General features: G+C 41.8%; 1 protein-coding gene across 8 annotated transcripts in view; it reads left to right on the top strand.

Moving 5' to 3' along the window:
• The first annotated feature begins 298 nt into the window (after positions 1-298).
• LOC131674194 (neogenin-like) overlaps positions 299-14,404 on the top strand; it is a 298,710-nt gene continuing 284,604 nt past the window's right edge. For all 8 annotated transcript variants that reach the window (XR_009302798.1, XR_009302799.1, XM_058952751.1 and 5 more), the window contains exon 1: positions 299-622. Coding sequence is in view for 6 of the 8 variants with exons in the window: in XM_058952751.1 (XP_058808734.1) it covers positions 577-622 (46 nt within the window). In the remaining 2 variants the exon portion in view is untranslated. The remainder of the gene's footprint in view (positions 623-14,404) is intronic.

Here is a 14,404-nt window from a genome sequence, read left to right as displayed (position 1 = left end):
CCTTCATATGATCTTGAAAATCATTATGAAAATCAATTTTCATGTTATTAGATTCTTTCGGAATCGAAGTTATTACGACACTAGACTTTATTTATTTAGTTACAGAATCAATAAATATTGCACAAATTTCATAAGTATGTATTCATAATGAGCGACTATTGAGCGAAATTTTCGATATTTTTAGAAATTTTCTTTTCGCATGAGGTGTGCGATTCATAGAATCATAATAACCATTTTTTCGTGTTGTATATGGCCTAGTGCTAAATAAGATGGCGTAGTGTACTATATAGTAGTCACCCTCTCAATAATACTTACTATTATTAAAAATTGTTTGGTAAGTCAGTAGCATTGAATTAATTGTCCTTTTAGTTGAAATTATCTTGTCATGATTTTCACGGCAATTAGACAAGTAGATAATTGTGCAGTGTGAACGGAAGTGTTAAAAAAAATGAGCCTACTTACAGCACATTCAACATCAAATGGTTATCATTTCACAAACAGACTAACTCGGTATATAATTAAAACACACGCAAGTGTTTAAGTTACCATTTGGAATTGTAATAATTTTATTGAAAAATGGAATTATCTACTCTGGTTATTCTTGGATTCTTGTTTCAACTGGGTATGTGCTAATTTGTATGAACTATGTATTTCGATAACATGAATAACAATATATTGCTGTTGGAAAATTATATTGACTTTGAAAAATCAAGTTCTTTGTAGGATGTAAAATGAGAATTTAGAGAAATAATTTATACATGTTTGCGATTAATAATATTAGTGGTAAGGAATGAAGATATATAAATATTAAAAATATGTAAATTCAACTGTATGATTTATAAGATTTAAAGTTCAAATAGTTCAAACAAATTAATATATGCATGTAGGAGAAGAATGTCAATTATCTTATTTTTTGTTTGTTATAATTTGATTTGCGTGAAATTATAAAAAAAATATAATGATTTTAGCATGAAGAAAACCGTAGATTATAGTCCACAACAGCTGAAACTCTTGTGCATACTAGTTAATAAAGCTTACATACTATATAATATTTCAAGGGAAGTCATTAGTATTATTTATTTGAATTTGAAATCTTGTTCATTATTAGCATCACACAAAGAATATTTCCTTAACCAGTAGATTAGATAATAAATATTTATTTTATTTTACGAGAAAATTTCAAAGTACCTATAGATAGTAATTTGTGTTAGTTTTCAATTTTTTACTCATGTCAACAATTTTTAGAGAAGAAAAAACACTAGGATTATTTCATTTCTGTAGTAACTTTTGCTTGTAAAAATTATTAGAATTTATTACGCCAACTTGAATTTTTAATCAAAATTCAATATACAAGTATCGTATAAAAATAACAGGTTGCTTCATAAATTTTTTATTTTTTATTTTAACTTTTTATATGATGACTCCATCAAAATTGTTATTTTACAACAGTTTCACACCTTAATTTTTATATAGATAATATTTTGTAATAGCTTTCGTAATCTGAGAAATTAAATGAGGGTTATCGACCTAAATAAATAAAAATCAAGTAATAAAATTAAATCATTATACATCCTTGATATAGGAAGGCAGGATTGCATATTCACATTTGATAACTTCAACACAAATTCTTTAAAATGTATGTAATTAATAAATCGATATCTAAAAAGAATAGTAGTAGTATCAAACTAATAGAGGAGGTATTGAAGAATAACAGACAAAGTGTCGCGTTTTAGAGACAAAATCCTGAAATTAGCAGCATGGAAAAAATTTATTCTTTATTTTTGGACTATTGATTGTGAATTAGTTCATTTGTAAACAAGTAGTTGAATATAAAACAATTTTTGATAAATGTTTCGGTTGGAAAGATATCAATTTTATGGAATCCTTAATAGAGCCAAAATTTGATACAGCCCTTCACAGTGAAGCTATCTTAATTACAAGAAGTAATAGATTTATTTGAAATTGAAATAGTTTATTATTCAGTTTCAGGCAGTTTTTCAATATTTTTGATTTTTTGTTTGATTCCTATGAATTTGAAGTTTGGAACATTCAACTTGAATGAAAAAAACGAAATTTAGAAAAATGCCTTCTTATAAAAATTAATCGCTGAAATTCAATACAAAAATGATAAAAAGCCAAAACAAAATTATTGGAATCACCTACCACCCTCTAAAAACTACCCTTAAAAATTAAGGCAAGGTCGAATATTGCTATATGTTTTTTAGATCAAAATAATTAATTATTTTTAACAATAATTATTTATTCTTATGTAAAATCATGAGTGAAAATTTTGAGCGCTTCGAACTACCCCGAACCACCCCTAATTTCATTTAAATAGGTAAGTAAGCAAAATTGATATCTTTTAGCTCTAATTTGTTATTAGCCCCTAAATTGTTTTATATTTTCGCATATAATTATTTATTGTCATGTAAGGAATTGGTGTATGAAGTTTGAGCGATCGGAACGATACGCCACTACCCCTAAGTTAATTTAACAACAAATAACATATAGGGAATACGCAGTTTTTAGGCTGCCGTTTGTTATTAGCTACTCGATATTTGAATTTTTTTGCATAACTATTGAATGTCATGTAAAGAACTGGTGTAAAAAGTTTGAGCGCGCGGAACGATACACAACTACCCCTAAGTTAATTTAACAACTAATCACATAGGGAATACGCAGTTTTTGGGCTGCCATTTGTTACTAGCCACTCGATATTTAAATTTTTTTGTATATTATTGTTGAATGTCATGTAAAGAACTGCTGTAAAAAGTTTGAGCGATCAGAACGATACGCAACTACCCCTAAGTTTGATTAACAATATACGCGATCAAGGAAATTCGTTGTATTTACGCCTCCATTTGTTATTAGCCACTCCTTTTTTTCGTTTTTTTGCATAACATTGTTGAATGTCATGTAAAGAACTGGTTTACGAAGTTTGAGCGATCAGAACGGTACGCAACTACCCCTAAGTTAATTTAACAACTAATCACATATAGGGAATACGCAGTTTTTAGGCTGCCGTTTGTTATTAGCTACTCGATATTTGAATTTTTTTGCATAACATTATTGAATGTCATGTAAAGAACTGGTGTAAAAAGTTTGAGCGATCGGAACGATACGCAACTACCCCTAAGTTTAATTAACAATATACGCGATCTAGGAAATTCGTTGTATTTACGCCTCCATTTGTTATTAGCCACTCCTTTTTTTAGTTTTTTTGCATAACATTGTTGAATGTCATGTAAAGAACTGGTGTAAAAAGTTTGAGCGATCGGAACGGTACGCAACTACCCCTAAGTTAATTTAACAACTAATTACATATAGAGAATACGCAGTTTTTGGGCTGCCATTTGTTATTAGCCACTCGATATTTAAATTTTTTTGTATATTATTGTTGAATATCATGTAAAGAACTGGTGTAAAAAGTTTGAGCGATCGGAACGATACGCAACTACCCCTAAGTTTAATTAACAATATACGCGATCTAGGAAATTCGTTGTATTTACGCCTCCATTTGTTATTAGCCACTCCTTTTTTTAGTTTTTTTGCATAACATTGTTGAATGTCTTGTAAAGAACTGGTTTACGAAGTTTGAGCGCGCGTAACGATATGGAACTACCCCTAAGTTCATTTAACAACTAATTTCATATAGAGAATACGCAGTTTTTGGGCTGCCATTTGTTATTAGCCTCTCGATATTCAAATTTTTTTGTATATTATTGTTGAATGTCATGTAAAGAACTGGTGTAAAAAGTTGGAGCGATCGGAACGATACGCAACTACCCCTAAGTTTAATTAACAATATACGCGATCAAGGAAATTTGTTGTATTTACGCCTCCATTTGTTATTAGCCACTCCTTTTTTTAGTTTTTTTGCATAAAATTGTTGAATGTCATGTAAAGAACTGGTGTAAAAAGTTTGAGCGATCGGAACGGTACGCAACTACCCCTAAGTTAATTTAACAACTAATCACATATAGGGAATACGCAGTTTTTGGGCTGCCATTTGTTATTAGCCTTTCGATATTTAAATTTTTTTGTATATTATTGTTGAATGTCATGTAAAGAACTGGTTTACGAAGTTTGAGTGCGCGGAACGATATGGAACTACCCCTAAGTTAATTTAACAACTAATCACATATAGGGAATACGCAGTTTTTGGGCTGCCATTTGTTATTAGCCTTTCGATATTTAAATTTTTTTGTATATTATTGTTGAATGTCATGTAAAGAACTGGTTTACGAAATTTGAGCGCGCGTAACGATATGGAACTACCCCTAAGTTCATTTAACAACTAATCACATATAGGGAATACGCAGTTTTTGGGCTGCCATTTGTTATTAGCCACTCGATATTTAAATTTTTTTGCATGACATTGTTGAATGTCATGTAAAGAACTGGTGTAAAAAGTTTGAGCTATCGGAACGATACGCAACTACCCCTAAGTTAATTTAACAACTAATCACATATAGGGAATACGCAGTTTTTGGCCTGCCATTTGTTATTAGCCACTTGATATTTAAATTTTTTTGCATAACATTATTGAATGTCATGTAAAGAACTGGTGTAAAAAGTTTTTGGCCTGCCATTTGTTATTAGCCACTTGATATTTAAATTTTTTTGCAGAACATTATTGAATGTCATTTAAAGAACTGGTGTAAAAAGTTTGAGCGATCGGAACGATAGGCAACTACCCCTAAGTTAACTATATAATTTAACAATATACGCGATCAAAGAAATGTGGAGTTTCAATTCTCCCATTTGTAATTAGCCATTTAATTTTTCACTTTTATTGTTTATTTATAAATGTTGAATGTTATGTAAAGAAACGGTGTATAGAAATTTGTTACATATAATAGTTGACTATCCTGCAAATAAGAAATGAGCAAAGTTTGATACTGTGAGAAAACATGAAATTTACCTCAAATCCATTTAAGAAGATAAATATTTTTAATTTACACCAGTTCTGCTTCAATTTATTATGTGTATACATGTATATAATACATAGTAGTTGATGGTGTAATATGTGGTTATATATATGTATATATGTGCATTTAACTATTTATTTAATTATTGCGAACTTTTTATTACAATTATTAATTATAATTTGTAATATAACATTTGTGAATAATTCTTAGTTATTATTTTATTATAGAAAACCAATTTCCTTTCTGCATTCATAAGGGCTTGAGACCTTCATGTTAATAATGTTTTGGTTTATATTAACATGGCTGCATTAGAATCAATTTATTTACTTCAGTTTTTTCACTGTTCTTAGTCTATCGACTTGCGTAACACTATTGTGTAGGTTTCCTGCATTGTTCTTATTAACTGTTACAGCGATCATGCAGTATAATATATTTTAGTTAATTGTAGAACAAAATGCGGATTGTTTTACAATATAAATCTATAAATAATCAATTAATTCTTTATTTTCATGATTAATATTTTCAATAATTATAATATTCAATGAATGTTAAAAGCTATAATTTGAATTAACTGAATTTTTTAGATTTATATCAATCTTAGTCCAGCGACTTACTGTTTTTACAACTTTTAATTCTCAGATATAAGTCTGATTTTGTAGCTGAAACTGAATAGACCATGAGTTTGATGATTATATAAGTACTTTGGAAGTTTCATTTGATTTTAAAATATCTCCTACAAAGTTTATAAATAAATAATTCGTTTTCTCCTGGTTCATTTTCAATTTTTCTTTTTTTAAACCGCCTGTTAACTGTAACATTCTCTTCTTCATCCGTATTAATACTATAACGGGGTTCCTGCTCAGCTTCGCTCGAGCGGGACACGCTATATAAAAGTAACCGCGGAAAAGTAGATGAGTGACTCTCCAGAGCAGCTCGGTACTCCTGCACCGGGTGTCCTGGGTCCAGCAGCTCAGTTGCCTCCTTTTCTGTCAGAAAGCTTGGCCCGCGGAGAGTGTCGTAGGCTACGCGTGAAGATGCGCGACGTCCAAGAAGAGAGATTCGCGCGTGTACAGTCGCATACACAATTACAGTCCAAGGAACAGGGAGTCAGCGGGCAATAAGCACTCGAATATGATTAAACGCGGATGCGTGTAAATTTTAATTAGCAACAAAGGAATACATAATATCAAAACGATCAATATAAACAAAGTTAATCGCAACGCAACAAACTTGCAATAGCTTAACAGTGAAGCGAACGGAACTGCGCACGCGCTACGCGGTTAAGGTCGCGCAAGCACTCGCTCTGTTGTGAGCTGTGCACAATGGCGACAGCGAACCGGCGCGCACCGTTCGAACGAGGAGGCGACAGCACTTAACCTCGTCGAAGCAGGTAGCGGCAAAATCGCCTCGCAGGAGCTGGGTGTTCACGAACGGCAAACCGCACTTATTCGGTTCAAGTACGACGAATATACAAAAGCGACAGCACACTCGCGGAGAGAGAGAACATGCCGGTATCAACTGTGGCCGCGGCGCAACGTGTACAAAAGAAAAAGGCGAGCGTAAACGCGCGGCTTAGTTAACGCAAAAAGGGAGAGAGCGGTATAGAGAGAGAAGACAAGCGCTAGACCTGGTACTTACAGTATCGCCGCTTGCACGCTTAATCTAACCCGCGGACCAAGAGCGTTAAGTAGCGGACTCGCTTCTGTTGCGTATTCGCTCTTGTCGTCGATGAATTGGCGATGACGCTTCTCCCCTGATAGGAGCGGTGCTGATCGTCCGTAGTAGACCTCTGCTTCAGCCCCGCTGTAGCGATATTCTCTGCTACCTTCTAACGCTAGTTCTTCGCGAAGAAAAGCCGGAAAACTTGTGGCGACTCGTGCGAGGAGTCTTAGCCGGTCGCTGATTGAAAGCCAACTGTATCAATTTTCGAAACTCTCTCTCTCTCCTCGCAAGGAAGCGTCTCTCCGCGAGGTCCGCGCCGCGAGTCGATATCGATTATCGTACGCCAGTCGCGTCGCTTACCAGTTCGCTGACGTCCGTAATGCTGTAACTATTCAAACGATATGATAATTTATAATGTTTATTAAATATATTAGTTACTGGCTTCTTGGGGAGAGAGAGACATAACGAATATACAAGCGATTCGTTATATCCCCCTTCCCCAGACGCTGGTTGCCAGTGGGTACCAGATCGAAGCCTAGTCTCTCTCTCTGCATGCATATGAGTTTATTTACCTCCTAGGAAAAATTTAAAGCGCGGGCCATCATATTGGGGCAGAACAAGCGCAACCACAAAAGGATAGGAAGGGCAAAGTAGTTAGAGTAATTCTCTCCCTTACAAAAATAGGCGTTTATTCGCTACAAATGTAATAAAAAAAAGGTGAAACAATTAAATACATTATATTATTTTTTTTTTTTATTAGGGGCACAGCCCTCGTTTAGCGTTACGCGCGCCGCGTAACAATCAAGTATACGAAAGAGAAAAAGAGAGAAGAAAAAAAAAAAGAAAAAAAAAGATGCGGTAGCGAGACTCGCTTCTAGCGTATACACCTATCTACTGCCCTTATGGGCGCGCAGCTCATTTGCCGTATAGGCGTACTGCGCCTGCTGCTCCGACAACCACAGCGGGTGGAGCGAAAAGTTCGGGCAGTCCGTGGAGCGAGCGACGCCAGTTAGGCCGCACATGCGGCAGAACCTCACGCCTATGAGGTCGTCGCGTGGTCCCTCCCACTTTCCGCAGGGTTCCGTGCGGAACGCGTTCTTGAGGGCCACGTTGCCGGGTGGCCGTTTAACGGAGCCCCGCGCAAAGCTCTGAGTCAGGCCTCCAGGCCTGGCCGGAGCCTGGGCGACGACCATTTCTGCGCACGGTCCCGCCTGGTCAGAGGTAGACTCCGTGTCCCAGGGCCTTCCGGCTTGGCAGATACGGAGCGCGTGGCGACGGGGATCCACCGCCAAGCGATCCAGCTGCCTCATCTGGGCACGAAGGTCGTCCACCTCCCGCAGCTTGGCCTCGACGGCCTCAGCGAGCGCTCGCTTCTCCTCCTCGGCTATGCGCTGCGCCAGCCAGTCGGTACGGACGTCAGCGACGTACGCCTTCCAATCCAGCTCCTGCTGAATCTTCGCAGCGTATTCGCCAGCGACCCGCCTTGCCTCGGGGCCAACGACGCGGATGAAGTCCGCCGCTTCCGTAAAGACGGCGGTCTCCTCCAGATTGGCGGCGATACGGGCAGCACGGGCGCCTTTTACCCGCTGGAAGAGTTCCTTCCAGGCCTCTTCGAGGGCCCTTGGCCCATAGACGGGGTAGGGAGCGTCGTCGCTGGACTCGGTGTCGTCCTGGGCCGGTGACGAAGCGGCGTCCGCGGCAACCTCTGAGCCTCCCTCAGTGCTCGCCTCTTCGTCGGGCGTCCTCACTCGCTCGTCGGAAGCTTCGGCCTCGGGGGCTAGTCGGAGGAGCTCAGGCGAAGAAGCGGGCTCGACTCCAACGTCGAGGGTCTCTTCCCCGGTCGCTTCAAGCGTTCCCCCGGGGACAGCAGCCTCAGCGCTCAGCGATTTCTCGCTTTCGTCAGTTACTACTTCGACGCATACCGCGGCTTCGGCGACCGCGTCTTCAGCGACCGCGACCTCAGCGACAGCGCCTTCAGCCGGAGCGACGACTCGCTGGGGCTCTCCCTCGGCGCTCTGCTGCGCAGATTCCATCTGAAAAATCCCAAGGTAACTGTAGTATCTCTTGGAGCTATCAAGATGACCCAGCAAGCAGAAGATCAAGCATTATAGAGCGATGGAGTAAAGCAGCAAAGCAGAAGTTGAAAAGGCAGTAGATCGAGTAAAAGCATAAGCAAAACAAAGCAAAGAAAAACAAAAATAAGGCGCAATTGGATCGCTTAATTTCGGTTGGAACGGAGTCGTCTCGGTGACGGCGGATTCGCACGCAACGCGAGTCTCTTCTTGCCTTTCGGTCGGCCACGTTTTCTCCGCGGTTCGGAGTTCATCTCGCAGTTTTCCGACCTATTCGGTTTAGACACGCTCTCGACGGGTACTGGAGAAAACAGATCGTTGAGATCAAACTCTTCTTCGAACTTAGGTTCCTCTTCTACTTCTTTGTCCGCGTTCGGACATTGATCCTCGTCGTGGCAAGGTCGTAAGTCGCAAACGGCAACTTTACCCACATCGTGGCCTTTTTCAGTACTCAATTGGTATGAGTTCATGCCTAGACGAGCAGTCACGACGAAAGGTCCCGCAAACTTCGGGCTCAACCTAGCAGCTATTTTCATCGCTGCTGAAGAGAGTAGGCGGTTCTTAGCCCAGACTTTATCTCCAATGCAATACTCTACGTTTCTTCGTTTTAGGTTGTAATACTTCTGTTGATGATCTTGCGCAATCCGAGTGTTTTCCATAGCAACAGCGCGGAAATCATCTAGCTTTTCCATCCTCGTGTGCCAGTGTTCTATTGCAGCAGCTTCAAGGTTACGAACTCGGTCCCTGTCCTCTTTCCTTTTCTCGGAGTTAGGAAGTTCGGGGTGCCGTCCATAATTGAGGAAAACTGGACTAGCGCGCGTCGCTTCATGTATCGCCGTATTGTAAGCGAAAGCGAATTCCGCAATATGAGCATCCCAGGTGGCGTGACTTTCTTGAATGAACGCACTAATCATAGTTTTGATAGTGCGATTCACTCTTTCGGTCGGGTTGCTCTTTGGTGAGTATGGCGCGCAGGTGCTATGCGTTACGCCAAACGAATCCAAGAATTCGTCCACCAGTTTGTTTTTAAACGGCGTACCGTTGTCCGATAAAAACTTATCAGGCACCCCGAATCGCAAAAAGATTCGTTCCTTCAACTCGCGGCGGATCGCTTTCCCATTAGCCTTGCGTAATGGAATACACTCTATCCAGCGAGTGAAGAGGTCGATGAAGATTAATAGGTGCTCATAGCCTTGCGCTGACTTAGGAAAAGGGCCCATGGTGTCACCTGCCACAATCTCCCATGGCCGAGTGACTATGTGCCGTCCCATCAGTCCTGCTGGAGCAACTTGCTCCACTTTAGTCTGTTGGCAAACGAGGTAGTTGCGAACGTAGTGGGCTACGTCCCTGTGTATGCCAGGCCAATAGTACTTAAGCGCGGCTCGCTTTTGCGTCTTATAGCGTCCTTGATGTCCCGCAGTAAGACTATCATGACACTCTGATAAGACTTGAGCTCTCTGTTCTCGAGGAAGCACAAGCTTCCAAGCATCTTCATCGGTACCCATTATATCGTCCACGATAATATCTGGTTTATAAATATATAACTTGTCTCCTATATACTTCCAATATGGGTGATCGGTAGGGCTTTCTTGAACTTTTTCCACCCATTTCAAGTACCATGGGTCCTTGACTTGCGGAGACGCTTTAAGCCAAGCCAGGCTAGCGATAGCCGTTTCTTCATCCTCTTCGTACATTCGCGATAAAGCGTCCGGGACTACGTTGTGTTTTCCTCTTCTATGCACGATGTCGAAGCTGTAGGACTGTAGAATCAGCGACCATCGTCCTAGCTTGCCATTTGGATGTTTAAGGTTTCGCAACCATTTTAAGCTATAATGATCGGTTATCACCGTAAAGTGATAGCCTTCTATATAGGGTCTGAACTTTTCAACTGCCCATATTACAGCGAGACACTCTCTTTCTGTGACCGAGAGCCTTCGCTCGGTAACACTGAGTGTTCGACTCGCGAAGCAGAGTACTCTGTCTTCGTCTCCGACGTGCTGCAAGAGTACACTGCCTAATCCTGTATCGCTGGCATCACATTCTACAATAAATGGAGCCGTAAAGTCTGGCCTAGCCAAGACGGGGGCAGTAGCGATCAGGCCTCTTATGCGCTCGAAGGCGTCTTGTTGCGCTTCAGTCCATTCGTACTTAGTGTCTTTTCGGGTTAGCAAGGTAAGCGGATCCGCTATGCTCGCAAAATCGGGCAAAAACTTCCGATACCATGACGCCATGCCGAGGAATCTGCGCAACTGCTTCAGATTCTTTGGCGACGGATATTCCAAAATAGGACGAACCCTTTCAGGATCAGGACGAGTCCCATCCTTGTTGACTAAAACACCTAAGTAGCGAACTTCTGTCATACAAATGCGCGACTTCTTGTAGTTGATGGTTAGGCCCGCCTTTTTGATCCGATTAAGGATACACGAAAGCCATTTCAGATGTTCATCATAGGTCTCGGTGGCTATGATCAAATCATCTATATATGCGAAGGCGTAGGGCTCCATCTCAGGCGGAATCAGCATATCTGCCAGCATTTGGAAGGTAGCTGGTCCTCCAGCCACTCCATAGGGCATTCGCACAAACTCGAATAGCCCGAGGCCAGGAACAGTAAATGCTGTAATCGGCGTGGATCGCTCCGTAAGAGGGATCTGGTGAAAGGCCCCTGAGCAGTCAAGAGCGCTAATGTACTTAGCGTGCTGCAGTTTTCGCAGAATCACGTCCATGAAGGAAAGCGGATATGCGCTAACCTTGGACACTGCGTTGACCTTTCTAAAATCTACGCAAAAGCGATACGAACCGTCTGGTTTTTTAACCATAACGACAGGGCTCGACCATTCGCTTTTTGAACGCCGAATTATCTTCGCCTCAAGCATCTTATATACCTGCGCATGCATCTCCATTTCGATAACATGCGAAACAGGATAGTATTTCTGCTTGATCGGCCGGGCATCTCCAACGTCAATGTCATGGGAAATCCATGAAGTACATCCAATGTGGCCATTCTTTGGTTCCGGCAGTATCTCCTCAATTACTCGGTCGATCCCTTTTCGTTGCTCTGGAGTAATTTCTGCAATACCAAGTGCGGACAGAGCGAGCGGACTATCAACGCTCAAAGACGAGAGGGTAAGCGACACGTGTTGGTCACATCCTTTTACCCGTAAGGTATTCGTCTCGGGGTCAAGACAAGCGGAAAACGCACGAATGAAGTCTCCTCCTAGAGTACATTCAGACTCGGCTTCGCTTAAAATAAGGGCATCTATCATATAAGACGCTCCTGCGACCGAAAATGGTAATTGAACACTGCCAATGATGGGCACGTAATGTCCATCGATAGCGCGCGCTCCTGGGCCGTCGTACAATGTGACCGGACGATCCAGGGCCGCAGCTATTTGAAGGCCAATAGGACTTAGTACAGTTCGAGAAGCACCGGTATCATAAAGTGCTCTAAAAGTGAAGTGGCCTACTTGTACTGGTAGCCACCACCGAGGGTATGTTTCAAACAAAGCGCACGTCGCAGTACTTTGGTCTGGCAGAAGCGTAATCGCTTGATCGTTCTGTGCCGGCGAACAGACGACTTTTGCTGATTGCTGTGCCTGACGGTCTCCTGAGTCGGCGTTAGTTGATGAGGCCCTCGGAATCAGGGGAGCGATAGGGACCCCGTCTACTCGCTCCTGTCTGCGTTTTTTGCAGGCTCATTTTTCGAGCATTCAGGGCAAGTAGCCTTAGTATAACCGGGCCAACTGCACTCCCAGTAGAGTAACTTATCTGCGTCTGGTCCAGGAGTTTTATCTTTATTCTTGTCTGAGCGTGGTGTGATAACTCTTGCTCGACCTCCAGGCAGTCGATCACCTCCTCGACCACTTCTAGCGTTCCATCGTCCTCCATTCCTGCCCCCTCTGCCACGAGAATCGGATCCTCTTCGTGGAGGAGTAGGTGACTGTCGTGCTGCAGCTTTCGTTGAAGTTGGAATAGTATCAACACTAGCGGTAGGCAGGCTTTTAGGAGAAGACACTGTAAGCTCCTGGTATTTCTTCAGTAGGTAATTGTGGAGAGATTTCTCTAACTCAACGTCTGATAAACTCGAAGCTTCCGCCATTGAAGCGATATTCGCCTTTGACTTCGTCGTTGTCTTGGTCTTCGGCTTATATGCGGCCTCTGGGAGCAAACTCTGCTCTGGAGACGGCGGCGGCTTCCAAAGTTCATCGGATTCCGCGATTTCCACCTCTTGCGCTCGATGGAGGAGCTGAGCTAGCGATGCGATGGTGTGTTGCTGCTTCTTTAGCTCCTTCTTGAGTCTTGGAACCATGTTATCTATTGCCAAGTCCACTTGGTCAAGGATACTCCATGGTCGCTCAAATCGGCTGAAAATCGTATGTAGGGCTGACAGGTAATCTCTCACGGGTTCATCAGGTCCTTGCGTCCTTAAATGCGCTTCCACCGACAGGTTTCGGCTGTACCGTCGTGACTTGCTATAAGCGGTTAGCGCTGCATCTCGAAACTCTTGGTAGGTATTCCATGTTGGTCTCAAGAGGCGGTACCAGTGGAGCGCTTGACCTCTGAAAAGCGTAGATAGTGAATCCAGGATTTCATCCTCCGTGATACGGTCTAAACAGCAGTTTTCTTCTACACGCTCCAGGAATTCCTCGATACTGGCACTCGAGTCGTTGGAGAACTGGATCTTCCAGTCTCTGACCGTTTTTCCCAGGTTTCTTGTTTGAATTCGTGTATTGTCGAAGCCGTTAGCGTTTGTTCTCCAATTTGGAAGTCCGTGACTAGTGGTCGCTTGCCGTGTTGCATTTGTTGGTTGCGATCCCGTAGCATGCGAGAGCGAAAACGCTTCGTCTCTTAGGACCCCCCTTCCCCAGCTCGAAGCTGCGGGGGTAGAAGTCATTCCGCAAGGCCGAAGGTCTTGCGTACTTGTCGCATTAGCTGTTTCAGTAGGTATTGCATTCCTTAGTATGCTTGTTCTGTTGGTAGCTATTTGCGATCTTCTCGTTGACGAAAACAAAGCTGCATTCGGATTCAGTTTTGGCTTTTCAATTACTGTTAAATCGTACTCTGGATCTATAAGACTGTAGGTATCACGAAAATTCACATTTTTGTCCTGTCTTGTTGCTTTCCAGTTACTGATAGTTTCTGACATCGACTTTATCTGTTGTTGCTGAGATTCGATTTTGTGTTCGAGTCTAGCGTTCTCGCTTTGCATTCTTGATAAGTCGTTTTCCATGTTATCGACTTTTTCTTGAAGCATAGTCGCAGCAATTATGGCTTTTTTCAGCTCTCTAGCCGTAGATTCTGGTATGTGCTGCGTTTCCCCTGTTGGTAGCAAACACCATACCATTTTCTCCGGCGTCTGTGATATTTCGCTTGTTAATCTGTTCTCCCATGTCGATGTCCTCGGCCTTGTATTGACAAAACTTGTTGTTGTCATTGTCTGTGCCGTATGTGTGCTCCCCGCGATCGTATTGTTGATTGAAGTTTCCTTTGTTAAAATTTGTGCCGTGTTAGATGTTGGTGTTAACGACATGTCCTTGTGTACGTTGTCTTCTTCATCGTTGGTGTTATCCGTATTGTCAAGATCTTCTTCCTTATCCAATTCCGCAATAATTTTAAGATCGTCGCGTAAAGATTCCGGTATGACTTCTGATTGCATCAGCGTCACCCATAGTTTATCGCGTCTTTCTTTCGCTTTTAGCGTTAAATTGTCGATCGTTTCCATGAAGTCATCCGTTGAATAAT

This window comes from Phymastichus coffea, unplaced genomic scaffold (assembly GCF_024137745.1).
Source record: "Phymastichus coffea isolate CEN01 unplaced genomic scaffold, Cenicafe_Pcof_1.1 PCOF00014, whole genome shotgun sequence".
Lineage (NCBI taxonomy): Eukaryota > Metazoa > Arthropoda > Insecta > Hymenoptera > Eulophidae > Phymastichus > Phymastichus coffea.
This window is presented reverse-complemented; position numbering and strand designations above follow the sequence as displayed.